The 25385-nt window shown below is 54.1% G+C and overlaps 1 protein-coding gene across 1 annotated transcript; it reads right to left on the bottom strand.

Annotated features, from left to right (window-relative positions):
* Positions 1 to 2308: 2308 nt before the first annotated feature.
* Positions 2309 to 18627, bottom strand: SH3TC2 (SH3 domain and tetratricopeptide repeats 2). Its single transcript, XM_082005999.1, has 17 exons — positions 17783 to 18627; positions 16540 to 16644; positions 16141 to 16268; positions 15023 to 15128; positions 14523 to 14666; positions 14199 to 14400; positions 13470 to 13543; positions 12478 to 12673; positions 11272 to 11408; positions 10261 to 10302; positions 8454 to 10157; positions 8158 to 8338; positions 6524 to 6674; positions 4945 to 5067; positions 4242 to 4392; positions 3402 to 3598; positions 2309 to 3041 (listed from the first exon to the last, which is right to left on the bottom strand). Exons 1-17 carry the CDS (start codon positions 18147 to 18149, stop codon positions 2850 to 2852), a joined length of 4200 nt encoding a protein of 1399 aa, XP_081862125.1. The 5' UTR covers positions 18150 to 18627; the 3' UTR covers positions 2309 to 2849.
* Between the last annotated feature and the right edge of the window lie 6758 nt (positions 18628 to 25385).

Raw genomic sequence — 25385 nt, 5'->3', positions numbered from 1 at the left:
TCTTGACAAGAACTGCAACAGACACTGGCCACCACTGTGGGTCTGGGGGCTCTGACACAGACAGAGGCACAGCCACCCACATCCCGTCCCCCACGCGCAGAGCCTGGCCAGCAGCGCGGCACCAGCCGCTACAGCCGCTGGTAACAAAAGCCCCGCTGGGATGCCGGGGCAGCAGCCTCCTGGTGGCCTTGGGCCTCATCTCAGGGACCCAAAGGGCACTGCTGAGGACCAGGTAGTCTGGGTGCAGCAGCTGCTGCAGACAAGCTACTGTGGGGCTGGGCAGCGTCCCTAAGCGAGGTGCGGGGGATGGCGGGAGAGAGGGGTGGAGATCTTGGAGCCAGGGCAGGGCACTTCTGCACCACGCAGACCCTCAGGTCTTCCAGAGCCATCAGAGCTTCCCTCTCCCCTCCCCTCCATAGCCTGATGTCCAGTCGTTGACCTGCCTTCTGGGACGAAGATGTGAGACTGCGCTTTTCCGTGTGCATGAAAAGAAAAAGGGGAACTGACCTGAAAAACTGCTGAAAAGATCCCGCCCTAGCAGGGTGGGCACCAGCCACCCGAACTGAGAGCAGGCAGCCTCGTGGAGTGAGGCAGGAAGGTTTTGGGGACCGGCTCTCTTGGGATTGCTGTATTTCAAACGGGACCAAGATTTACCTCCTCTGAGCTCAGGGCTGAGTCTCCCCTAATGGCATTGCAGGAATGCTCAGTAAACAAGCAGTAAACTATTCATTGCCTTGCTGATGGATGCCTCGCAGGGATTAGAAGGGGAAAATGAACTCAGCGTTTGCAAAGAGCAGTGAAGAAATAAATGTTCTGCATTTGGTATTTTCAAGCAGTGGAGCGTGTCAGGGAGGTGGAAGGACATGGAACAGGGTCCCCCTGTGAAGCCCCAGCTGGGTGTCCGGCCACCGGTTGCCAGAGCAAAGAGATGAGCTGGAAAAACTGCTCATTCTTCACTCTGTACCAGTCCAGACTGAAAACCGAGGCCGGTGTTAGCCGGGAAGCGACACTCGCCCGCATGAGGCTGCAAACATGGGCAGTTATTGCTCTCTGGTGGCGAGAGGGGCTGTGGAGGAGAGCTGCGTGCTGCTCCCGGTGCTGGGCGGCAGCTCTCAGAAGACACCTCATGCCCGCTGCTCGCTCCGCAGAGGCGTTTCTGCTTCTCCTCCGGCCCTGTAGCTCAGCTTGCTGCCTGCGGGGCGGCCGGCTTCTCCTTGGGCTGCCAGTGGCCCATGCAAAGGCGGCGCAGCTGCCTCTCCGCACCAAAAGTGCCCCTGCGCCCTGTCAGCACCCCCTCCCGGGGGGCTGGATGTGTGCCACAGCACAGGCCAGTGCACCCAGCCTCACCTGTCACTCACCCCAGCGCTCCTGCGCCCTGCGGGGCTCTGCAGCCTGGAGAAGAGAGGCTGGGGAGGGTGCTGGGCTGCGAAGCCTGGGCCAGGTTGGCACTGATGGCTCTTTTCCTGTGCGGGACCCATAGCGTGCTCATGCTTTAGATGCTGAAAGGGCAGGTGGGCTGTGGGGCACAAGAGGTCACCCCGGCTGCTCCGGTGCCAGAGCTGAGGCTGAACGTCAGGGCTGGGGTGAGGCTCTGCCTCCCTGCCAAGCAGCCACCCACCTGCATACGGGGATCGTCCCCAGGCAAGGCTTGACCAGCCCCTTTCATTTCTCCTCCTTTTTTCCTCCTTTTTCTCCTCCTAATTCTACCTCTCTCTGTCAAAAGCTTTGGTGGTGCTTTGTACCAAAGAGGCCGCAGGCTCTGCAGAGGTGCGGGTCACAGACCTCTGCAAGAGCAGACAGGACAGAAGCCAGATAGGAATAAATAAAAGAGTTACTATTCACGTTAAAACACATTTGGGTCGGGCTGCACTGTTCCATGGGCCCTGAGGTGGGGGGCGCAGCTTGGGGGGCAGGCAGGCCCATGGCAGCACTCTCCTGTCCCCATCCTGGGCAGAGCAGCAGCGCTTCCAAAATGCGATCTGTCGCTGTGCTGGTTTTGGCTGGGATAGAGTTAATTTTCTTCACAGTAGCTGGTATGGGGCTGTGTTTTGGATCTGTGCAGGAAACAGCGTTGATAATACAGGGATGTTTTGTAATTCCTGAGCAGTGCTTACACAGAGTCAAGGCCTTTTCTGCTTCTCACCCCACCCCACCGGCGAGGAGGCTGGGGGTTCACAAGAGGTTGGGAGGGGACACATCTGGGACAGCTGACGCCAACTGACCAAAGGGATATTCCACACTATATGATGCCATGTTCGGCTTATAGAGCTGGGGAAAAAGGAAGGGGGGCATGTTTGGAGTGATGGCATTTGTCTTCCGAAGTAAGCGTTACATGTGATGGAGCCCTGCTGTCCTGGGGATGGCTGAGCACCTGCCTGCCGATGGGGAGTGGTGAATGGATTCTGTGTTTTGCTCTGCTGGCGTGTGCGGCTTTTGCTTTACCTATTAAACTGTCTTTACCTCAACTCACGAGTTTTCTCACTTCTACTCTTCTGATTCTCTCCCCCGTCCCACCGGGAGGAGTCAGTGACCGGCTGCGTGGGGCTTAGCTGCTGGCTGGGGTTAAACCAGGACAGCTGCTGGGCCCGGCTGCACCACGCGCTCCAGCACTGCTGCTGGGGCCCCATCCTGCCCGGATGCCCACCCTGGGCTGTGGTGCACAGCCCTGCTCCTAAAAAATGAGGGCAGGGCCTGTCAGGGACAAGAAGATCAAACGCTGCCAGCTCCTTAGGATGTGGCACAGGACCTCTCCTGGGCCCGTTGTTCTGGAGAGCATATGGACACATGCCAGCAGCACGGCACAACGCTGCTTGACAGCTCGCACTGGAGTCCCTGGGGTGGCGGGTGCGTCAGACAATGTGGCCACCTTCGCTCAGCCACCTGGGCCGGTATGTGGCACAGCCCAGCGTGCCCTCGGGCCCCCACGGGGCACCAGGGATGTCACCCAGCTTGGCGTGAATGAGGCCTTGCAACTCCTGGTCTCCCAGCTCCGTCGCTGCGGCGAGGGCCAGGAGGAAGTAGGCTGCTGCATCCTGTTCATCCTAACCGTAAAGGACAGGGTACGCATTAGGAAGTTGTTTAATTGAAGGTCACAGGGTATAAGGGAGCTGGAGCAGAGCCCAGTGGTTCCAGGCAGAACCCAGTAACACCTGACCTCATTGAAATGGGCTCTATATAGTTGCAGCTAAGTGCCAGCACTTCTTTCCAAATTACCTTTCCCCCTTCAAAACCTGGTTGTGCCAACATTGTGCACATCTATTCTAAAGCTGCAGGTAGGATGGAGAGTCACAGGATGCAGCTGTGTATGTGTGGCTGCTCTGCCAGCAGAGGTGATACTCCACCTCCCGCTCTCCATCGAGACCAGAGGGCTCAACACAGCATCATGGAAAGAGGTTTCCTACCTTCAGTTTGTGCAGGGTCAGGTTGCCAAGGTGGCAATACATCTTGGAGTAGTACAGGGCCTCTCCAGAGCACTGCAGCAAGGGGGGACGCAAGGCAAGCGTCTTCAGGTAGCAATCTTCTGCCATCTCATACATATGCAGAAAATAGTAGACTGTAGCCAGGCGGTGGAATGCAACCAGCTCTTGTAATTGGTCTCCTGGAAAAGAGTTGCTGGTGCAGTCAGCCCACAGCACGCTCGCAACACATGCCCAGCCCAGCAAGCTGAGCCACTCAGGGATGCATTTGCTCAACAGTCTGGGGGTGCGGATGTCTTCATAAGGAGATACTGGGTTTGAAGATGATGCAGAGAAAAGAGAGCCATGGGTGCTGATACCAAGGCTGGACAGATTGCCCAGGGAGTATATCATTCAACCAGGGGATTTTTTGGGTGCTGGAAAGGGCTATTACAAGACTGGCTCCATCTCAGACATTTATGCTGGCATTTGGCCTATTCAAACTATTTCTGTGATGGGAAGGGATGAGTTTATCAGAAGAGCCAGGGCAGGGAGGAACTGTTCAGTCCTGTGCCTTCACCAGATTTCCTGTGCTCTGGTGTAGCAAGAACCCTCCACTCAGCCGGTCCCACCAGCACCACGGCAGAGCTCTCCCATGTGGCTGTCATGCAGCCTAAAAGGGGAAGTGGCCTTAAAAAGATGTTACCCCTTAGGATAAGAAAAGGTCCAGAGGTCTTATGAAAGCAGGAGATCCCCCTTTCACATGCACACTGTTCTCACCCAGAAAGGCAACCCCCTCCACAGGAGCCAGTAGCTCCCCATTCCCTGCTGGTGTGCATCACTCACCGACCCTGATGCTCAGCCTGGCTGCCAGCGTGGCAAACTCCAGTGCCTTCTCGTAGCCCTGCAGCCCAATCTGCAGCTCTGCCAGCTTATTGAACAGCCGTAGCTCTGTCTTAATGGCCTTCAGTTTCCTGGCCAAGGGCACAGCACCTCCCTGAGGAGAGAGAACAGAGAGTCCAGGCTGTTCCTGGAGGTATTGGTACAACAGTGCCCAAATAAGGGTGATAGAGCAGCCAGAGATGGACCGAGTTTTTGGCATGGCAGGCAGATGATGGGGTGATTGAGTGCTGCAGGTTCGGGTTCTAGCCCCTTCTTTCCCTTGAAAATGAGTTTCATATCCCAGAGCATAGTTCTCAAAACCTGCGCCTCATGTCTCTGCCCTTCCCTATGTGCCTGAAGTTCTGACTCTGAGCATGTCTCCAGGAGAGACCAGCTCACACCTAACGCTGCCAGGATTTGTAATGTCAGGACCCTGTTCCCACCTCCCAAATGATCTCTGGGGTGAGCTGCAGCCATTGCAAAATAGGTCTGTGCTCCAGGCTTTCCCCCCGCAGCAATGTTTGTACTCTGGCACACTCACCCATCCCTCTCCACGCTCCACCCCTCCAGCCTGGCCATGCAGTGCTGCAACCAGCCCTGGGGCAAAGCTCCCCACAGCATCGCCTTGCAGGGACACAAGGACAGAAATGCTCGGAGGGATCAGTACCCTATAAAACTCCACCGCTCGATCTCTGTTTCGGCTGCCATTAAAAAAGGTATCGCCTGCTTTTTCATAAAGATCCATCGCCAAGGAGAAGTTCTCGGACTTCAGAGCAGTCTGAATGGCTGCCTAGAAGGAAAAGGAACTGGAGTGAGGCTTGGAAACAGACATTTGCACTTAGACATTGGTGTGATTAAATAAAACCAAGTCATCGTAAACATGAGCCACAATGCTGCAAACAGCACGACGCAGGTTGGCCAGTGGGTGTATGGGACTGTTGTGCTGCGTTTGCAAGCTATGTGTGCAAGGGTGGAGCCAGGAACCAGATAACCCATCCCTGTGCGGGGTCAGTGTGCCAGACTGGTCAGCTGGGATATCCAATGGGATCAGGATTCAGAGTCAGGACAGTGCAGCCAGCAGCTGTCCCAGCCCTGGTCTGTCATTGGTGTGATGGAGCCAACGTGAAGATTGACAAGGGGGACAGACAGCTTATACAGAGAAAGGGCAGAGCCAGCGGGAGGCAGGGCAGGTATGCTAACTTCTGGGAAGAAGAGTTATTTGTGCCAATTATGCACTTGGCCCTGGTGCCACCTTCCAGCCAGAACATGTTGTTCTTTACACCATTACAGTTTATCATTGCTAGTGACCTTGCCTGGGAGGGGGCCCCTCAGGGACTTAGACATGCCCTGCTAAGATCCCTTCTTAATGGGACGTCATCTCTCCTTTAGCCCCTGCATCTCTGCTGAAACCATGAGCCAGGGAGGCAATGACGGCTCTTTGTTATGGGCCTCAGATCTCCCTTGTGAACGCTAGGAAACAGGCTGATGCCAAAGCCACCTATTCATTTCACCCAGGTCACTGAGCAGCCACCCAGTACCAGTAACTCCCTGCCTTTACCACCTGATTTAGGGGCAGGCTGGTGGGACCTCAGTCACCCAGCCCCACCAGTTTAGAAGTGCTTCTGGGGTAACTGAGTGAGGACCTACATCTTCTACATGTATGCAGGCTGGTGCTGCCCCAGCTCAGTGCAATCCCAACAGACCCAACCAGCCTTCTGCTCTGCTAACTCTGGGCACATGAAAGGATTTCGCATCTTTTAATAGAAGCTGCTCCCTGAATGAGGGAGCCCTAAGATTTTATGAGCTGCTCTTCCTCTTTGCAGCTCAGCTGATAAAATAATGCTAGATATGGAAAGAAGCCAGTAGTCTTCTACTCCAAGAAGTCTCAAAGCATTTCCCTGGCACCTTACTCCTTATCTATGTGTATTTCAATAGGAACCAGTCACCTGCCACCTCCAGCTTGCTTTGGCACCCCTACATCACTTTCTTACTCAATAAATTCACTTAATTTCACACAAGAATCCTCTAAACCCAGTGTGTGGGAGGAAAGATAGGAAATTTAGTGCCAGATAGTTCATGAGTGTAAGGCAACAGCTCCTCCTTCCAGCAGCAGGTTTACACTGCTCATAATAACTTTCCTTTCCAGGTCTTCCAGCCTCAAAAGACTCCTATCAAACCACACAGCTGTGATGGGAATGCAGCTAGCCAGGGTGAGAATGGGACTACTCCAGCAACCTCCTCCATACCTGAAAGTACATTTCCACCAGCTCGTCTTCCTGCATGAGATAATAGAGCCTTCCTGCCTGCAGCCAGGCCTCTGCTGCTTTCACAGTCTCCTCAAGGTCAATGAAGATCCTTAGACTCTGTTTGGTGCAGTCCAGGGACTGTCTCAAAGACCTGTGACAGTAACAGGCAAAAAGCCACTACAGAGAAATCACAGGACACCCCCAGCAATCAGCTGCCAAGCTACCACACCACCTCCCCATCGGCAATCCTCTCTTCTCCTCCTACAGTTGCCACAGATTAGAGATAAATGGACAGCCACAGCTCCGAGCAATGTGTCCTGGCAAAACTGTGGAAGTCTCCATGCTTTAGTGCACGTGTGTGTATCATCTGGCAACTTTCGACCAGCCTGGGACCCCAGTGCCCAGCAGAGTCCCAAGGCAGCCCACTCCCAAAAGGGCTGCTCCCCACCCCTGTTCATTTCAGCTGATAAAGAGAGTTTTGTCCAGGTCATCTGCAAACCTTATTTGCTCCCCTACACTGAGCCCCAAAGTCACTCCCAGTTACACACGGGAGCATAGGCAGGGAGTACTTGCACCTTTGTTTTCCAGACAGCATCTGGCACCCAAAATCTCATCTCTGCCTATTGTTTGTCCCTCGGTGCAGGCGAAGAGGCAGATCTGTGGCCACATGAGCAAGACCTTACAGCTCCTTTCCAAGCCCCTGGTCACTAGAGGACAAAGCGACAAGCAGCAGGACGAGCCCGAGGGTCAGACACACTGCCTGCAGAAGGCAGCTGCGGCCATGCTTGTTTGCCGGGTGTCTCGCCTGCTGGCAACGAGGCTCCAGCTGTCCTTTGAGTCCAGGGAATGGGGTGCTTTGTGATCTTAAATAGCACTGTTCACATGACAGGCGTCTGCTTCCTAAATTCCTTCCCTCTGAACTCACTGTGACCTAGCACGGGAAGGTTAACATCCAAGTTAATGACAGCCCCTGCCCATTTGTCCTTCTGCGACAGGGGAGCTAGCTCTCCACTATTTGACACGTCTGCCTTCAAAGATGAAGAAAGTCTGTGGTCTGTCCAAGTCTCTTTCTCTCCCCTCGTGCCTAATCTAATCAGTCACCTGCATGTGGCAAGCGGGAGATTGAGAGGTGAGCTGATACAGGGTCTTAAGTACCTCCCTGGGGAAAATATTCCAGCAGAGATAGGAAGGGCAGACTCAGCAGCTCGAAGCTGAAGCCAGACTTATTCAAATAACAGATAAGGAACCTATTTTTACTGGTGAATGGTGATTAATCGCTGGAATAAGCCTCCAGAGGAAATGATGAATTCCCTGTCACTGGGTCCCCTCTGATCAAGGCTGGATGTCTCTCTGGAAAACTGTGTTTGGCCAGACCCCAGTTCTGTCGCAGCTAACAGCCCGGCATTTGCCCGGCAGTCGCGGTGCTCCGGTTGACATTGAACTGTTCCCCTCTTCACCGCGCAGTGGCAGCTCGCAAATCTCAGCCGCTCACTAACCCGAGGCTGCTGGCGGGGCAGCTGGAGCTACCACACACCCTCCCCACAACCCCCGAGGGACACCCCAGGAAAACCACTGCTCTTGCTTTGGGTGAGCAGGGACCCCACTGACAGCATCTGCACATAGGCAGGACTTACTCAGCTGTGCCCAAGGCTTGGTAGAGCCGGCTGAGGGTCTGACGGACATTGCCCTCCATCCCTCTGTCCTGGAGCTGTTGTGCCAAAGACACCCAGTGCTCATGGTAGGTAATGCAGGCCTGGAGATTGGGGGACACTTTGCTGTAGAAATGGCAGAGAGACTCAGTGACGTGAAGCTGACCTGCATGGTACAGGGAAGGGAAAAGGACAGGTCAGGGGGCTGCGTTAGGGACCTGGCAGGGGTGCTGCACAGACGTGAACGCTGCCCTGGCTCCCGCCAGCAAAGCTGTACTCACTCCTCACGTTATGCCATTTCAGGGCAAGAACCAACGCCAGTTCATAACAGAGTTTGCCATCTTCCACCCTCTGCTTGTTCACCATGGCCTGCGCTAGCCACAGCAGCACCCGCACCAACTCCATCTCCAGGTCTTCGCTCTCCTGGAGCTCAGCGTACAGCTGAACCGACTGGAGCAGGTAGAGCTCAGACAGCTGGCTCGCCCCATGCGAGAGGATCAGCTGCCCCAGGTTAGCCAGGGCAATAGCCTGGTTCCTCTTGTTCCCGGTCTCCTTGGCTTTGTGCAGGGCCCGGAGGTAGTTCTCTGCAGCCTTTTGCACCTGCCCTTCTCCTTTGAGGGCGATGGCCAGGAGATTGTGCACAGCTCCACCCTGGGTCACGCTGTCCGTCCCATGCAGAGAGCGCAAGAGCTGCCACATGATGTCTGCAGCTGGGCCTGGCTGGCTGTTCAGGAGATGCATCCACCCCAAAGCGAGGGAAGACTCGAAAGCCTCCTCCTCACCCATCAGTCTGCTGAGGGTTACAGCTGTGGCTGCGTAACAAACCGCCCCGTCCAACACGCCATGCTGCAGGTACATCCTGGACAAGATGGCACACAGCGTCCTCTGGATGGGCACAGCTCTGGCCTCGCAGGAGAAATGCAATGCTTGCTTGAGATAGAAACAAGCCAGTGCTGGGATGCTGCTCCTCTCCAGCTGGCTTCCCAGAAGTTTGGAAGTATTTTGGAGGATGAAGCCAGCTCTCCAAATGGGTGTCGGTGCCCCCTTGATGCCACTGGGAACAAACAACCTAGCAGAGGCCACTGCGATATTTGGCAAATACTTCTTGTCATACAGGTAGCTCAAGATGGGGGTGGCATCCAGTGGCAGAGAACTAGTGTCCGGGCTGAGTAAAGTGGTGGTGAGACATTGAAGGTGCTCGGTAAAGGGCAGCACTTCATCATTTTTGCCTAGTTGTAGGAAAAGTTTGACAATAAGGAAGGAGACCCGTGCTTCCAAGGGAGCGTTACCCACAGCAATGGCTTCCCTCAGGACGTACATCATGACTTCTAGCTCATTCTCAGAGCTGAAAGAGCGGCCAGGCAAGCAGACAAGCAAGGCCACTGTTTTTCCCAGCAGGGAGGAGAACTTCTGCTTCATGTTCTGTTTCAAGTAGATGGAGGCAAGGTTCACATGCAATGCAGCCAGCAGGGTCAGGTCCCCAAAACCCCTGTCCAGGATGCTCATGGCTTCCTCAAAGTAGACTCGAGCTTGGGAGAACTTGACCTTTTTGATGCAGAGCTTACCCAAGAGGAAACAGAGCCTGACATGAGCCCACACTGAATGAGTCCGCTTGGCCCAGTTCCTGGACGTCTCAAGGTACATGACCAGTTCATCCTCATCAGAGAAACCATAAAAAGTGGAGTTGAGAAAGGAAAAGCTGAGATCATAGAGGCTTTGAAAACTGGGCACATAACTGTCTTGGTTAAGGAAGGTCAATATGGGTTCAAAGACATCAGCATCTTCCATGTGTCCAGCGTTCAGGTCAATAAAGAACTTGGGATCATCAAAGTCATCCAGATTCTCCAGGAGAACATCTTGCAGCGTACCAGGGGCTGATTCACTCCCTGGGCTAGACAGTTCGGAGGTGCTAGTCGTAGCCAAGCCATTTATTTCCTCCCAAGACTGGAGCAGCTGGGTATCTTTACAGCCACGGGGAACAGCCTCTGGAAGGGACAGGCAAACCATAGTGGGATGTTTCCCCATGTCAAAATTCACCCTCAGAAGTCATCATAAAAGCATCCCATTCTGTCCCCGCCACATACTTACCTGATGGCACTTTCGGGAACATGGCTGTAGGTTCAAAACCATCTACACAAAGAGACAATCAGAAAACAAAAAGCCTAAAGCCTTGGTTAGTGTTAATGTGCAGACACAGTGCTCAACCCTTATAGAGATCTTCCGCTGCTCTGCTAAACCCCAGACCGGTATGTGGGAGAGCAGGTTCACTTCTGTCCGTAGACACCATGGCCAGCTGGAATTTTCAACCCTGCCTGTCTGCTGAGGCTTGGCTGGATGCAAGACCATGGAGTTGGTGGTGGGGTAAGCACCAGTGACATTATAGTTACCTGGGATCAAGCAGGTCTTATTTTTCATGGGTAGAGTTTTATCAGCTCTGTCTTTCTTAAGAGCCTTGCTGTGCCTATTCAGAGGTTTCAGATATATGTGTGTCTCTGACAGGCTCTACCCCAGGCTCACTGCACCTGAGCTGGCTGGTCTGGGAGGTCCCCTGAACCCCAGGGGATCCCAGGCTCAGCCCTGTGTGGCCACATTGTGCTTTGAGGTAGTGAGAAGGCAAGAAACAGAGACAGAGAAATTAGCTATGGCCAAAAGCCAGACAGCCAGCATAGAGAAACTGAGAAGAGCACCCAGGAACCCTGGCCTCCTGGCTCCTGCTGTGGGCATGGAGACAATGACACCTGCCACTTTAGCTGTTCATCCCTCTCAATATACACCCAATGTCAGACAGCAGCAGGGGACCTGCTGTAGGCAGGGATCTACAGCCAGGATCAGTCGAGAGCAGCATCTGCCAGAGTCAACCACAGCTGAGGAGCTGCCCTGGAAGCAAAGACCCCTGCAAACTGCAGTGTGGCAAGGCCCAGCTCTTGAGGGTATCTACAACCTTTCATGACCAGGCTGGGCAGAGGGCTTGGAGGCTGTCTCAACCACAGCAGTTGTCTCCCCTGCAAAGTCTTGAGCAAGGAGCTCTCTAGACACTGCCCGGCATTGCTCTCCATGGGGATCCATGGGGCTGGGCACATAAGAGGAGGGGAAACTCACCCAACCGGTACACAGAGGTGATGTCAGTGCGTGCCAGGTCACCAAGGAGGGAGGTGAAGTGCTGCTCGCCACCATTGCAGGGGATGCGCAAAAGCGGGGGTTTTTCTTCTTCACTCAGAAACACCAAGCCCTTTTCCCTAGGTTGAGGGCAGATATCAGGGGAAAACAGTCAGTGTCTCCCCATCCCCTAACACTACAGGTGTCCTGTGGGATGGAGGTGGGCTTTCCCATCCCTCCTTTTCCTCCCACCAGAAAAGCTCTGCTGCAGATGGATACCAGAGTCTGGACATCTTCCCCATTAGAGCTCTCAGATCCAGCTTCTCCATGAGGGAACTGATGGGTGCCAGAGGAAGGGATTTATCGGTCTTTTTTTCCTCTAGAAGCCCTTTCTGAGGCCAGAGCATCATCTGATCTCCTATCTGTTCTCTGCAGTCAGAGAAAATTGCCTAAGATTTACCTTGAGTGAGCCTGACCCAGGAAAGCTCAATAGACCTAGCAACAGATTGAGACCTCATACCTTCCCCTCCCCTGCCCCTCCCTCCCCCCCAGACCCTTGGAGGAGAAGCTTTTTTGGATGGATATTGAACCAGAGCTATGTCTTTAAGCCACCAACAAAGACAACTGCCTGGGTCATCAGAGTGGGGTTCCATCACCCTCCCTCCCCGGATAACTCCTGTCTGTGTCCTTGGGAGGGTGTTTAATTCTGCTCAGCAAGGAACTGTGCCAGTGGTCATTCTGCCTCGACATCCCACAGAAAGCAAAGGGGCAGAAGGAAGCAAAGCAGGACTTGGTTTCCTTGGCAGTGATCACTCTTCCCACCCTTGCCAGACTCACAGCCCCTCAGACAAAGTTACAAAGACAAGAACATTTCTAGGTGAAGCTGTGAAGCCAGCTTGTCTGGTACACATATGTCCTGGGCTGCCTTAACATAAAGCCAGGTCTAGCCCAGGGACAGATCTGTTCCTCTCCAAGAATCACCTGAGGCCAAGGAAATATGAATGCTTTGTCTGCGCAGAGACTCCCACAGCCTGTTGGCAGCAGAGCCTGGCCAAGTCTTCCGGACAGACCTCAAAAGTATCCTCTATGAAGGCCTTGCAAAGCAAATTACCTGCCCTGGACTCTTACATAGCCTTGAGTTTGGACTTGGAGTCTTTTCTTCACTTTCTCCTGAGTTTAAATTAGTCTAGACAGTAGCAGTAAACTTACAAAGGTTTGCAAGCCTCGGGATTTATGTATTGGGTTGGGACAAAACCGATGCTCCCACTGCTGAGGGATTTGCCCACAAACCACGGTAGTCCTGGCATGAGGAAGCCGATGACTTCTATGCTGTCTCCTTTGGAGAAACTCAGTTCATCCCACGCTGCTCCTCTGTGATCCTCTGTGGCTGTGCATCTGCCTTTGACTGGGAAACCAAGGCAAACAAGGGCATTTCAGTGTGAGGCCACTGTTAAAACTTCCCCACTGGAAAAGACTTGGGCAAGGAGAGACCATGATTTCAGCTTGAGAAAGCTTACCTCTCTGTCCCCTAGGATTTACTGTGCTCTCAGACTCAGATCACTGCTGTTTCCTTGTGACAAGAGGTTTATAATAAAATATACAAGAGGCATGGATAAATGCCACACAGCCAAAGACTGAGACCTCTGAGAGCTGCAGTATGGAAGGTGGCTGGAAACATGGAGCTTCACAGAAGCTGCACTGTCTCAACTCTGCCAGGAGTGAAAGCTTTAACAGTGCAAAAGTCCATTACACTACATGCAAAATGCACACCTGCAGTGACCTCCCATATCCAGCATGCTCTGGACAGTGCCCATGTCCGGGCAGGAATGGCCTGGGGCTAATGGGTGGATGATGGGCACAGGTGTCATGTGCACACTGGTGGGAGGCTAATTATTTAAAACTTCAGACCCGAAAGAATTAAAGGAGAGGTACAATTGCAGTAGAATAGAAAAACCCAGTGGCAGAAGGATGCCATCAGCAGCCCTCTGTACTCTGTGTTCTTCAGATCGCCCTTCTAAGTACATGCAATTTGCACACTCTGTTCTCCATTCAAGAGAGTCCAAAGGTGCAGTATTCCCTTAGAGCACCTTGCAATGGAGTGTCATCGTCAGAACAAGAGATGGGCCCTTTGCATTTGTGGCCAAACCCAGGTTTGCTCTTGCAAAGGGCAAGGGCAGCTGCATTGCCCAGGTATCACTCACCAATTGGCTGAGCGGTGGTCCCACTGATCTCCTGGGAGATGCCAAAACTCACAGCATAATTCTTCAGGAACCACCTGCAAGGCAAAGGGGAACCACACTGGTGCTCTCTGAGCAGTCCTGTCCTCAGGCCACCTCCAGGGATAGTCTCACACAAGCAGGACAGATGTTCTGTCCTGTGGGAGTGCTGGAGCTGCTACGGAGCATGGCCAGCGTGGCCAGTCCACTAATTCCTTGTAATGGTGTTACTGGGCATGGATGGCAGTTTGCACCTTACAACTGCAGCCTCACACCACATGGTAAGAACAGGGTAATTTTGCCAGCCGGTAAGGAGGATTTCACTGTGTGACTACAGGAGGAGCTGTGGGTGTCTTTGAGGCTCAGCCTAGTGTCCAGCGTGAGGCCTCACTTTGACTGGCATTATCTAAGTCTTGAGGTCTGCTTTTTCTCCCAGTTATTCACCTGTAAATCACAAATAATCTCATGTATGTCCTAAATCAATACCATACAAGAATGATATCTGAAGTATGTCCCTGCTCTGTCCCATTAACAGGACCTGAATTGGTTCCAGTGGTTGTCTTTATGCATAATGTATATCCTCACAAAATTATGTAGCTCTTGCACATTGCCAGAGGTAAGAGCAATATCTCACCCCAGGCTTGGTGCTGGCTCATGCATCAGGATCAGGAAAGAATCTTGGCTTGAACACTGTTAAGTGGCCAGACTACTTACTGGTAAAATGGGTGAGGTATTGGCTCTAGAGCTGTCACAGGCACCAGGCCTCGCTGACCCGTCAGTAAGGACATCCCTTCCCACTTGGACTCCTCTCCAACGTTCTTCACATGGATCAGCTCGTTTGTGCAGAGCTGCAGGCCTTCCTCTCCCTCCTGCTCCAGCTGCCAGACACCGGGCACTGCTCTGGAAAAAAAGTTACCTGCAAAGAGAGTCATGCCCAGGTCAATGACATCAGTGCAAGACATAGCCCAGCGCAGGGCTACAACACAGCCCTGCTGCGACGCTTTAGAGGAACTCCGTACATATGCAGCCCCTTCTCACCTTCCTGGAGTAGCAGACCCATGTACATGGTGGCCAAACGATCTTCATCCACAGTAACTCTGATCTCTGTGTCCTCCATCAGAGCACAGTTTAGCCAGTACTCCTGGTCAAAGAGAAGCTGCTCCAAGCAGCTGCCCACATACCCTAAGAAACCAAGAGGGAAAGCAGTGTTAGCACCCTCCTTCACTGGGCACGATGAAGTGCTCTTTGGATGTCTCCTAGTCTGCCATCTGCAACCATGCTGTGACACAACAGCCTCTAATTCTCTCTCCACCCCCAAAATGCAACAGAGGCATTACCAAAAATGCATCCTCCTAGGTCTCTTTTACTGGTCCAGACAGTGGTTTCATAAATCTGTAGATGGACACCAAGGTTTTCTAATTCATATTCTTTACCTGTCCACCCTGTTACATTACTGGTTTTTTGCTGTCAAAGAATACCTTCTGCAAAAATGCTTCTCACGCTGTCTGTTTAGATCTCCCACACCTTGAAAACATTACCTAAAGCCAGATATGTGGAAAACTTCCAGACTTCTTCCAGGGTTTTGAAGGTGAGGAGGAACCGATCCTCCTGTGCTTGCACACAGACCAGCCTGGCTGACAGCTCCTACACATGGAAGACAAACATTATTTTGTCACTAAGACAAAGATGAAGGGACAGTCCTGGGACTCTGACAGGGGGTCTCCTTTGTCAGTGTGGGAATAATATTAGACCCTGGAATGAGACCAGACACTCATTTATTAGCATAGTTGAGACCGAAAACTGTGCAAGTTGGTTGCCTGGGATCAAGGGGAAGATGATCCAGCCAGCTGAGTCCTTCAGCCAGCTGAGTCCTTCAGCCAGGAGGCATGGAGCACCCACAGTGACAACTCCCCGTGGCACAGCAGTGAGAGGGTGAAGAAACTCCATCTCCTCCTCCAAATCTTTTCCCCCATGGCACACCCCAGAACCACTGTGCTTTTGAAGCCCAGACACCTGAACCATACCATGGGAGGGTTAATGTTCAGTCAGGGCAGGCACAGCTTCCAAACTGCAGCTCTGAGGCTGCAAGCGGTAACTGCCTTGAGGCTGCAGCTCTCTTTCCACTATTGCTGGCACTAGTATGTCTGCACTGTTCCAGGTCTTCTGGGAAGCTCTGTAGGGAGCCCTGAGGGCCCTTGGAAACCAGGAGGGAAGGAGAGTTGAGTCCAGGAAATGTCTCTATACCTGTAGTGATTTTTCTATACGAAGCCAAATACTCTGAGAACCCCTGGGTATGTCCAGAGATGCCACCTCCACTGGGGACCCGAGTCTGGCACACAGCTTTGGTGATCCGAGGCCTGTGAAATGCTGGCTATTTAGACTCACCCCAGAGCTATCTGCATGATCCCTCAAGCAGCTCAGAGCCTCCAATATGAGGCTCCTGACATGAGAGTCAGCTTTGCATCTGCCTCTAACCTGTTACCAGTTCAATTCCCTCATCATTCCAGTCCCCTACAGAGCCCCCGTGTGCAGGAACACACATGCAGCAGCCTTGGAGGAACTTCTCTTTCTCAGCTGGGTTTGGTGTCCCGTCACGATCCCATCACGCCAGGAGCCTCCCTGCACATTCTCTGCCCTGCTGGGCTGCGGCTCCTACCTTGAACAGGGCACAGACGTCTCTGTCATCGCTCTCCAGGGCCCACAGCTTCTTTCTGGCTGCTTCCTGGAGCTGGGAATTGGGGCACTGGGAGGAGCGGCTCGCAATGGAGAAGAAGAGCGAAATCTCTTGAAATGGAAACGTACAGGGTTAAGGGGGAGAAGGAGCTCCAAGCCACACCGAGCTGCCTCTGCCACACTGCGTCCCTGCAGCCAGCCCCCCGGTGCCTCCAGCCCTCGCCTGCCTGCAACGCTCAAACACCACAAACCCAGCCCCTCATCCCCCTCCAGCAACGAAGATGAGAAACTCACGGGGTGGCAGGGGTGCAGTTAGCTGCGGTGCCAGGCCTTGCTACATTTACCACTGGAAACCTGGGTGATGCCAAAGGCAGCATCTTACCTTGTGGAAAGCCCTCCCCGACAGTGAGCAGCATCGAGGAGGGGTCTGGCAAGCTTTCTGCTGCCTCGATAGCAGCGTCGCTTGGCTCCAATGCCGCAGCCTTACCTAGCAAGGAACAGGGATGCAGAAGAGTTGCTGTCAAATTTTGTGGCAGAGGTCTACGATATTCTGCCTAACCGTGCCACCTGAAAGCAAAGCCCATGGGTTGCACTGCAGATCTGGCTGGGGATTGTGTGAATCTGGCATCACTCTAAAATCATGCTCAAGGGTGGAGGCACGACCCATGGGATTGATGTGTCCTAACTACGTGATACCCTTGATGACCGACTTCTTGCCGGTGCTGGAGTGGTTTTGAAGTGAGAGGACTTTCCCTGCTTCCTCTTTGGGACAGACCCTCACTGGGCAGACCTAGCAGAAGGATGACCCCACGACACTGAGAATTTTTTGGAGGACATCTCAGAGAGAGTGCAGAGAGCTGAGGGCTTGCAAAAATCTTTGCTCAACAATTCTACAGTCAAAATGAGATTTCCTCCCCTGCCTGCCCTGGTTGGTATCTGAAATCCAGGCTGCATTCTGCCTGCTTCACACATCATCAACTGTTGCCATAAAGGATTTGGGAACTGAAACTTCAGCTGGTAATTATGTTAATGAAGGCTGAGGCACATAAAAAACCAGCTTGCCTTTCCACAGCTGTATTGGCTGTGGAGGGATAACAAGATTAAAAACCAATTTTTGTCGGTAATCAGATTGGACTTGTAAGACAAACATGTACCTGGAGATCTGGAGCTGGAACGTGCAGCGGCTTTTGTAAGTCACTTCTGTGACCGTAACTATACTCTACAGTTCTTTTTATTGAGCCAGCTTTGCTAGTCAGTTAAATAAACTGTTACTTGCACACAGAATTATAATCCTCATTTATAGCTAGCAGTAGAAAAGAATGGCCCAAGGCTGGACATGTAATGAATGAGCTTTTCTTTGAAAGAAAAGGCTCTACATTTCTCAACAGTTGATTCGAAGACACTTAACAAGTGACTTCATCCGGCAACTCTGTCCCCTTCCATGTGTGGGGGAAACAGAGATGGAGAAGCAAAATGAGCCAGAGGCAGCGCTAAACCCGAGCTGGCTCCTGCCCGGGCTGGGCTTGCCTGACAGTTGCTTCCCTCCTCCCTCCCTGCCTCTTCTCCCTGCATCCCAGCAGGGCCCGGTGGGCAGGGCTGGGTCCCCCTTCCACGGGGATGGGTACCTGATGCCATGGTCTTCTGCCGCCACCATTTTCCCCGGTGCTCGGCTGCGGTGCGCTGCAGGCGGTCCCAGCGGGGCAGGAGCACGGGCGAGCGGGGGCAGCAGGAGTCACAGTCCCCACCTGGGGAAGACAGGTGGTGGGGAGAGGCGATCGGACCCCCGGCAGGATGCTCCCCGCCTGAGGGGTCTCCATATGATGTGCCGAAGGAGGTGGCAGGTTGGACACCGCTCATGCCACCTCTGCCAGCGGCACGACGAAGCATGCTGGTGGGTCTCCGTGGAGCCGGGCGGGGGCCAGGGCTCGCTTGGGCGAGAGGAGAAGTGGGTCTGCTCCCCGCAGCACTCGCCAGTGCAGTGTTTATTTTCATTTGGGCCAGGCTCAGAAAGGGAACTGGGAGATTTTTCAAGAGACCAATTGAAATTGCTGGTGGGGAGTCGCTCCCCGTCGTGCCAGTGACTCACTCACCTCCCCGGTGCTGCAGTATTTTGTAACAGTGGGCAGGAAACAGCCCCAGCCCGGAGCCGAGCGCAGGTCCCGGCGCTCGGGGCTGCACTCTGGCAGCCGGGGCTGAGGCGCTCGCGGCACCCGCTGGCACCAGCTCTCCCGGGTGACACATGGCCACAGCCACTGGCCATGAGCCACCGTCCCTGAGCCACCTCCCTCCTCCTGCCCGTTAGCACAGCCCCGTTAGCTCATTTGGGCACGCCACTATGGGAGTCACGCCTTGGGGGCTGGCAGCACCTCATGGCCTCTGCAAGCCTTGAGATGTTTGGGGTGCTCTGGGGCAGCAGTGGCAGCAGGACAGGGGTGGCAAGGAGGCTCCTGAAAAGCCAACAGCATGGGAATAAACCAACCCCCTGAGTCATCCTCTCCCCTCTCTGGCCAAAATGCCCTGCCTCGTTCCCCACGCACCCAAATCTAGTGACACAGCAAGTGCCCAGCAAGAGGGGACACGAGCGGCCATCTCTGGGAGGGCAGGCAAGCAGCCAAAGGGAGCCACTGCCCAGTGCCGGAGTCTCCCCAGCAGCCCCGGCAGCAGGGTGAGCTCTGCAGCCACAGGTCTGGCAGCCCCGCTCGGACAGAGCAGGGCTGTGGCATCCCCACAGACAGCTTACCTGTGCAGCCCAGGGACAGGTCCTGGCGCCAGGGGGTCCCCAAGCAGCAGCCCATGTGTCCAGCAACACCGCCAGCCCCGGAGCCGGCAGGCTGCTGCTGCGCTGGCAGGGTGAGCGTGCCGCTCGCTGCCCGGCCGGCACCACGGCTCGGCCCCAGCCACAATGCACAATGCGCCTTTTGACCAGGCAGCGTCTGCCGGCGGGGCGGGGGCGATGGGCACAGAGTCAGGGAATGGTTTGGGTTAGAATCATAGAATCACAGCATCGTTTAAGTTGGAAAAGACCTTTAAAATCATCAAGTCCAATCGTAAACCTAACGCTGCCAAATCCACCACTAAACCATGTCCCTAAGTCTTTTAAATACCTCCAGGGATGGCACCTCAACCACTTCCCAGGGCAGCCTGTTGCAATGCTTGACAACCCTCTCGGTGAAGAAATTTTTCATAATATCCAGTCTAAACCTCCCCTGGTGCAACTTGAGGCTGTTTCCTCTCGTCCTGTCACCTGTTACTTGGGAGAAGAGACCAACATCACTTTGCTACACCCTCCTTTCAGGTAGTTGTGAAGAGCGGTAAGGTCTCCCCTCAGCCTCCTCTTCTCCAGACTAAACAACCCCAGTTCCTCCAGCTGCTCCTCATAAGTCCTGTTCTCTAGACCCTTCACCAGCTTCGTTGTCCTTCTCTGGACACGCTCCAGCAACTCAATGTCCTTCTTGTAGTGAGGGGCCCAAAACCGAACACAGGCTTTGAGGTGCGGCCTCACCAGTGCCGAGTACAGGGGCACAATCACTTCCCTACTCCTGCTGGCCACGCTATTTCTGATACAGGCCAGGATGCTGTTTGCTTTCTTGGCCACCTGGGCACACTGCCGGCTCATGTTCAGCTGGCTGTCAACCAGCACCCCAGATCGTTTCCTGCCGGGCAGCTCTCCAGCCACTCTTCCCCAAGCCCATAGCGTTGCATGGGGTTGTTGTGACCCAAGTGCAGGACCTGGCACTTAGCTTTGTTGAACCTCATACAATTGGCCTCAGCCCATTGATCCAGCCTGTCCACATCTCCACATCCCTCTGCAGAGCCCTCCTACCCTCAAGCAGATTAACACTCCCACTCAACTTGGTGTCATCTGCAAACTTACTGAGGGTGCACTCGATCCCCTCATCCAGATCATTGATAAAGATATTAAACAGAACTGGCCCCAATACTGGGCCCTGGGGGACAACACTTGTGACTGGCCACCAACTGGATTTAACTCCATTCACCACAACTCTTTGGGTCTGGCCATTCAGACAGTTTTTTACCCAGCGAAGAGTATGCCCATCCAAGCCATGAGCAGCCAGATTCTCCAGGAGAATGCTGTGGGAAATGGTGTCAAAGGCTTTACTAAAGTCCAGGTAAACAAAATCCACAGCCTTTCCCTCACCCACTAAGTGGGTCACCTTGTTGTAGGAGGAGATCAGGTTGGTCAAGCAGGACCTGCCTTTCATAAACTCATGCTGACTGGGCCTGATCACCTGTTTGCCCTGTATGCGGCACGTGATGGCACTCAAGCTGATCTGCTCCATAACCTTCCCTGGCACCGAGGTCAGACTGACAGGCCTATAGTTCCCCAGATCCTCCTTCCAGCCTTTCTTGTAGGTGGGCACCACATTTGCTAACCTCCCAACAGCTGGGCCCTCCCTGGTTAGCCAGGACTGCTGGCAAATGATGGAAAGTGGCTTGGTGAGCACGTCCACCAGCTCCCTCAGTACATTTGGGTGGGTCCTATCCAGCCAGCCATGTCCTGGGCTGCACTCAAAGCAGCATGGCCAGCAGGTCAAGGGAGGCAATTCTGCCCCTCTGCTCTGCTCTGGTGAGACCCCACCTGGAGTCCTGCATCCAGCTCTGGAGCCCTCAGCACAGGACAGACATGGACCTGTTGGAGCAGGTCCAGAGGAGGAGACAAAAATGATGAGAGGGCTGGAAGAGCTCTGCTGTGAGGACAGGCTGAGAGAGTTGGGGCTGTTCAGCCTGGAGAAGAGAAGGCTGCTGGGACACTTTAATTGCAGCCTTCCAGTACTTAAAGGGGGCTTATAAGAAAGATAGGGACAGGCTTTTTAGAAGGGCCTGTTGTGATTAGGACAAGGGGTAATGGTTTTAAACTAAAAGAGGGTAGATTTATACCAGACATAAGGAAGAAATTTTTCACAATAAGGGTGGTGAAACACTGGCACAGGTTGCCCAGAGAGATGGTAGATGCCCCATCCCTGTAAACATTCAAGGCCCGGGTGGATGGGGCTCTGAGCAACCTCATCTAGTGGAATATGCTCATTGCAGGGGGGTTGGACTAGATGGCCTTTAAAGGTTTCTTGCAACCCAAACTATTCCATGATTCTATTCTAAGTTGAAGTCCCCCAAGGGACATTTAAAGACCTTGTTCCAACCCCTGCTATGGGCAGGAACATCTTCCACTAGATCAGATTGCTCAAAGCCCCATCCAACCTGACCTTGAACACTTCCAGAGATGGCACATCCACAGTTTCTCTGGACAACTTGTTCCAGTGTTTCACCACCCCCATAGTAAAGAATTCCTTCCATATATCTAATCTAAATCTATGGTCTTTCAGTTTAAAACCATTACGCCTTATCCTACCGCTACAGGCCCTAGTAAAAAGCCTCTCTCCATCCTTCTTATAAGCCCCCTTTAGGTATTGAAAGGCTGCAATAAGGTGTCCCCAGAGCATTCTCTTCTCAGCCTTTCTTCCCAGGAGAGGGGTTCCAGCCCTCCAATCATTTTCATGGCCCTCCTCTGGATCCTCTCTAACAGGTCCATGTCTGTCTTGTACTGGGGGCCACAGAGCTGGATGCAGCACTCTGGGGGTCTCTCATCGCGCCGGCTGGTGCTGCTACCCCGTGTTGGCCCCACCGTTGCCCCAGGCTCCGCTCTCGCCCTTGCCTTTGGCAGCGTGTTGCCTGGCCTACGTGGCACATTCCTCTCATTCCTCCCGCCGGCCACAGCATGGGGAGCCCTGCGGTCTAGAGCTTCAAGGCTGATCTCCCATCACACCCAAGGGCAGCCCTGTTCCTTACGCTGCTGCAAGCACCTGCCTCACCTGCGGGGACAGCCCGCTGGGGCTTGTCCAACATCCTCCATCCAGGGCTGGCTGCTCCTGACCACCTTCCCGCCCGGCCAAGCCAGCACCGCCGCGCTCTCCCTGTTTCACGGCAAGGGCAGCTGGCAGCACCGCCTGCTCCACGCCGACCTCGACGGAGCAGAGCTACGTCCAGGCAAGCCGCAGGTGAGTTCTCTCCAAGCACAGACACTGTGGGCTCCTGCAGGGCTAGCAGGGCTCATCTCATCTCTGAGATCAGAATTGTCTGAACACCAGATGTGAACCCCAGGAGGGACCGATTCGGCTGCTGTGCAGGATCCCTTGGCCTGCCCAGGATGGAGTCTCATTCCCTCTTCGCTCACATGCTCTGACCTTCCCCAGCTTCCAGGACCAGGACTCAGGACCGGCTGCGTGGTCTCACTGCGATATGGGTGGCAGATGTCTGCAGAGCATCTCTGGGGAAAAGCAACACAGACCCTGCAAAATAAAAAACAAAAGGGCTAGCGAGAGAAGTCACAGGTAGGGAGGTCTTTTAGGGATGGACCTTTACTTCGGCAACCAGCCAGTGCCAGTGCCACCACAGCAGTGACTTGTTTGCTGTGATGTGCTCCAGGAGCATTGCTGGCTCTCCCAAGACACCCAGGCTGCATCCCAATGCATGACAAGGCCCTGAGCTTCTTCAGAGTAGTGAGTAATTACTCCAGTGAGTAATTTCTCACCACACAGATTCCTGTGCCGTGGCTGGGGCTGCCAGGCACCACTGCAATACCTCTAAAGCAAAGCATGAGGAGTAGCTAGCTGTGGGACGGGCTGTGGCAGGATGGAGTTCATGTTCATGGAGATGGCTGGGAAACTTCTAACAAAATTGAAGTCAAACCAAAAGGCTTTGCAGGGAGGGTTGCACCAAGTGATGTTTCTGTGCATTCCTGGCCAGCCACCAGAGCCTGCCTGCCCGGGAGAAGGCTGAAAGAGTGGGGATTTCTAGTCCTCATTGGGAGAAAACAGATGTTGAAATGCTGGGGTTCCCTGGAGAAGGGACCATCCTCCTCATCCTCCCCATCTTCCTCCTCCCCTCGCTGTAGCTCACCTGCCCTCCTGAGCCCCAGACGCAAAGTGCTGTGGCTCTCTCCTGGCTGCACAGTCAAGCTGATGTTTCCCAGGCAGAGCTGCGGGGACCTGCACGAAGGTGAGCTGCTGGGACAGGCTGGCACTGCTCGCCCTGTGGCAAGGACGCTGTCTCCTCCTGTTGCACGCCAGCCCTGGAAAGCTCCGCATTTAGAAAACTCCCCCAGTCGACCTAGGGATGCTCTGAAGGTGAGGGAACAGGAGGGGGAGTTCAGATCAGGTGCAGATCAGAGCACACTGCCCAGGTTTCTGTGGTGACGTCAGGCACCTCTTTACATGAAAGATGTTGCTGTTTTGAGCCCATGTTGTCAAAGTGGTCAGTGCTCGAACAGGGCAGGTGTTTTCAGACAAAGCTTTTTGCTTCATTCAGAATGCTGTTGGCTTTAGCAATACCTGCTCATCAATTAGCATCAAATTCTTCTACCCAGGGGAAAGTAATATTATCCTTTTTTAAATCACCGCAACATTATTTCCTTTTCTAAACAAGGGTGTCTTAATTTGTGAGTTTGAAATGTTTTTTTGCTTTTAAGTTTACCTACATAACTTAGTGACAAAACCCACCCTTCTATAAGCAAAGGCATCAACCTCCTGTTTGACCCGAAACATGATTTTCTTCTTGGCCAGCAACCCAAAAACCTCCTATTCCACTCCCTACCCTGCTGCTCACCACCCCTGGATCTCCCCTGGAGAGCTCCCATTGCAGCAGCTGAAGCCCTCAGCCTGGTTTCCCTGGAAAAGCCCGCTCCTAGTAAGCACAGAAGCAATTTCCCGGGGGTCCCAGCCTACGCTGGCTGAGGGTCTCTGCCTGTGCCAGCTCTCCAGGGTCTCTGCTCCCTTTGCCAACACAGCGTAGCCGTGCCAGCCGGGCAGCCTCTGCAGGCGGAGTGCCAGCCAGCCACACTTCCCTCCCCAGGGCACGAAACAGGAGGCAGGGCGAATGTCTGGGCACCCTTTGTCCAGGGGACGTAGCCACCGCAGACACTGTTCTCCAGGGCTCCCATGCAGCAGCACCCTTCCCTGGGACCAAATCCACTTAAAACCAGTGTTTCTGCTGGAATTCTCCCATCATTCTCCTATCAGTTCTTGGGTACCAAGGTCCCAAACCAGACCTACCCTTCCCCGGTGTGCTCATCACCGCTGGATCTGAGCCTCAAATTCATCCGGGACCAAAAATGCAAACTCTCTGTCACAACCTGGACTTATGCAGCCATGTCCCCGCACTGGGCTGCTCCAACAACCTGCAACCGCCGCGTCCCGGCTGTGTTTGCTCAGCTGGGGACGAAGGGCACAGGCATGCGACCGGCGCCCGGCGAGAGACCCAGCACGGCGGCTGGAAGGGCAGAGCGGTGCAAGCGGCTGTACTGACCTGCTCCTCCGCACATGCCTGCGTGGGGCCCCTCGCTCTGCTCCCTGGCACTGCTTTTCTCCCGGAGAACTCTTGGCCACAAAGCTCCGACCTCTCCAAACCAGGTCCCCCGAGGGAACGCTGCTGGTGCCAGGATGCGGCGCACGACCGTGCGTGCGCACAGGGCTGTGTACGTGTTTGCAAGGCGGGCGAGCGTGCCCAGCACCGCCACTCCCTCGCACAAGGAAAGGAATTTCTTCCAAGAGCGGCTTATCATCTTGGGAACCTCCGCTTCCCAGCAGAGCCGCTGGCGTGGAGGTCAATGAGTTACCCAGAGTTATGCTATAAACAGCTCGGCACGCCGGCAGACCGCCGGCTCCCGAGGGGAAGCACAAACGCCCAGGCACCAACTTCGCCCCGGCCCTGCGGTAAACAAGACCCAGCGAGGCTGCTCGTGGCTGTGGCGGCAGGGAGCAGCTCAGGGCTCTGCTCAGCCCGGGCACGACTGCACCGGCTACGGCTCCCTCCTGTTGCAAGCGGCTGCTTTGCAAGAGCAGCCTCTCCCAGACTCACCTGTCCCCTGCTCCCGGCCCCGCGTCCTTGGGGCTCGGGACTCTCCGTCCTCGCCGCGCGCCGACGGTGTCTGCCACCGCAGAGCCCAGGGAGAGGCTCTACCTGCGCCACAGTTAGGGCATCCCGGGGAGATGGCAGAGGCACTCAGCTCTGAAACCCCCTTCTTCTCTGGCAAACTGCAAATACAGACACACAGAACAAGAGATCTGTAGACCCAGCAGTATTTGTGCACCCCCGCTAAACTCCGCAAGCACGGCTAGCAGAGAAAAATACGGGGATTTTTTTTCTTTTGAAAACAATGAAAGAGTTAATATCAAGCTTTTCTAATATTCCTGTTTCCTTCTGGGAGTGCTCAGA

The sequence above is a fragment of the Phaethon aethereus genome (genome assembly GCF_964289735.1).
Source record: "Phaethon aethereus genome assembly, chromosome: 14".
In the NCBI taxonomy this organism is placed as follows: domain Eukaryota; kingdom Metazoa; phylum Chordata; class Aves; order Phaethontiformes; family Phaethontidae; genus Phaethon; species Phaethon aethereus.
This window is presented reverse-complemented; position numbering and strand designations above follow the sequence as displayed.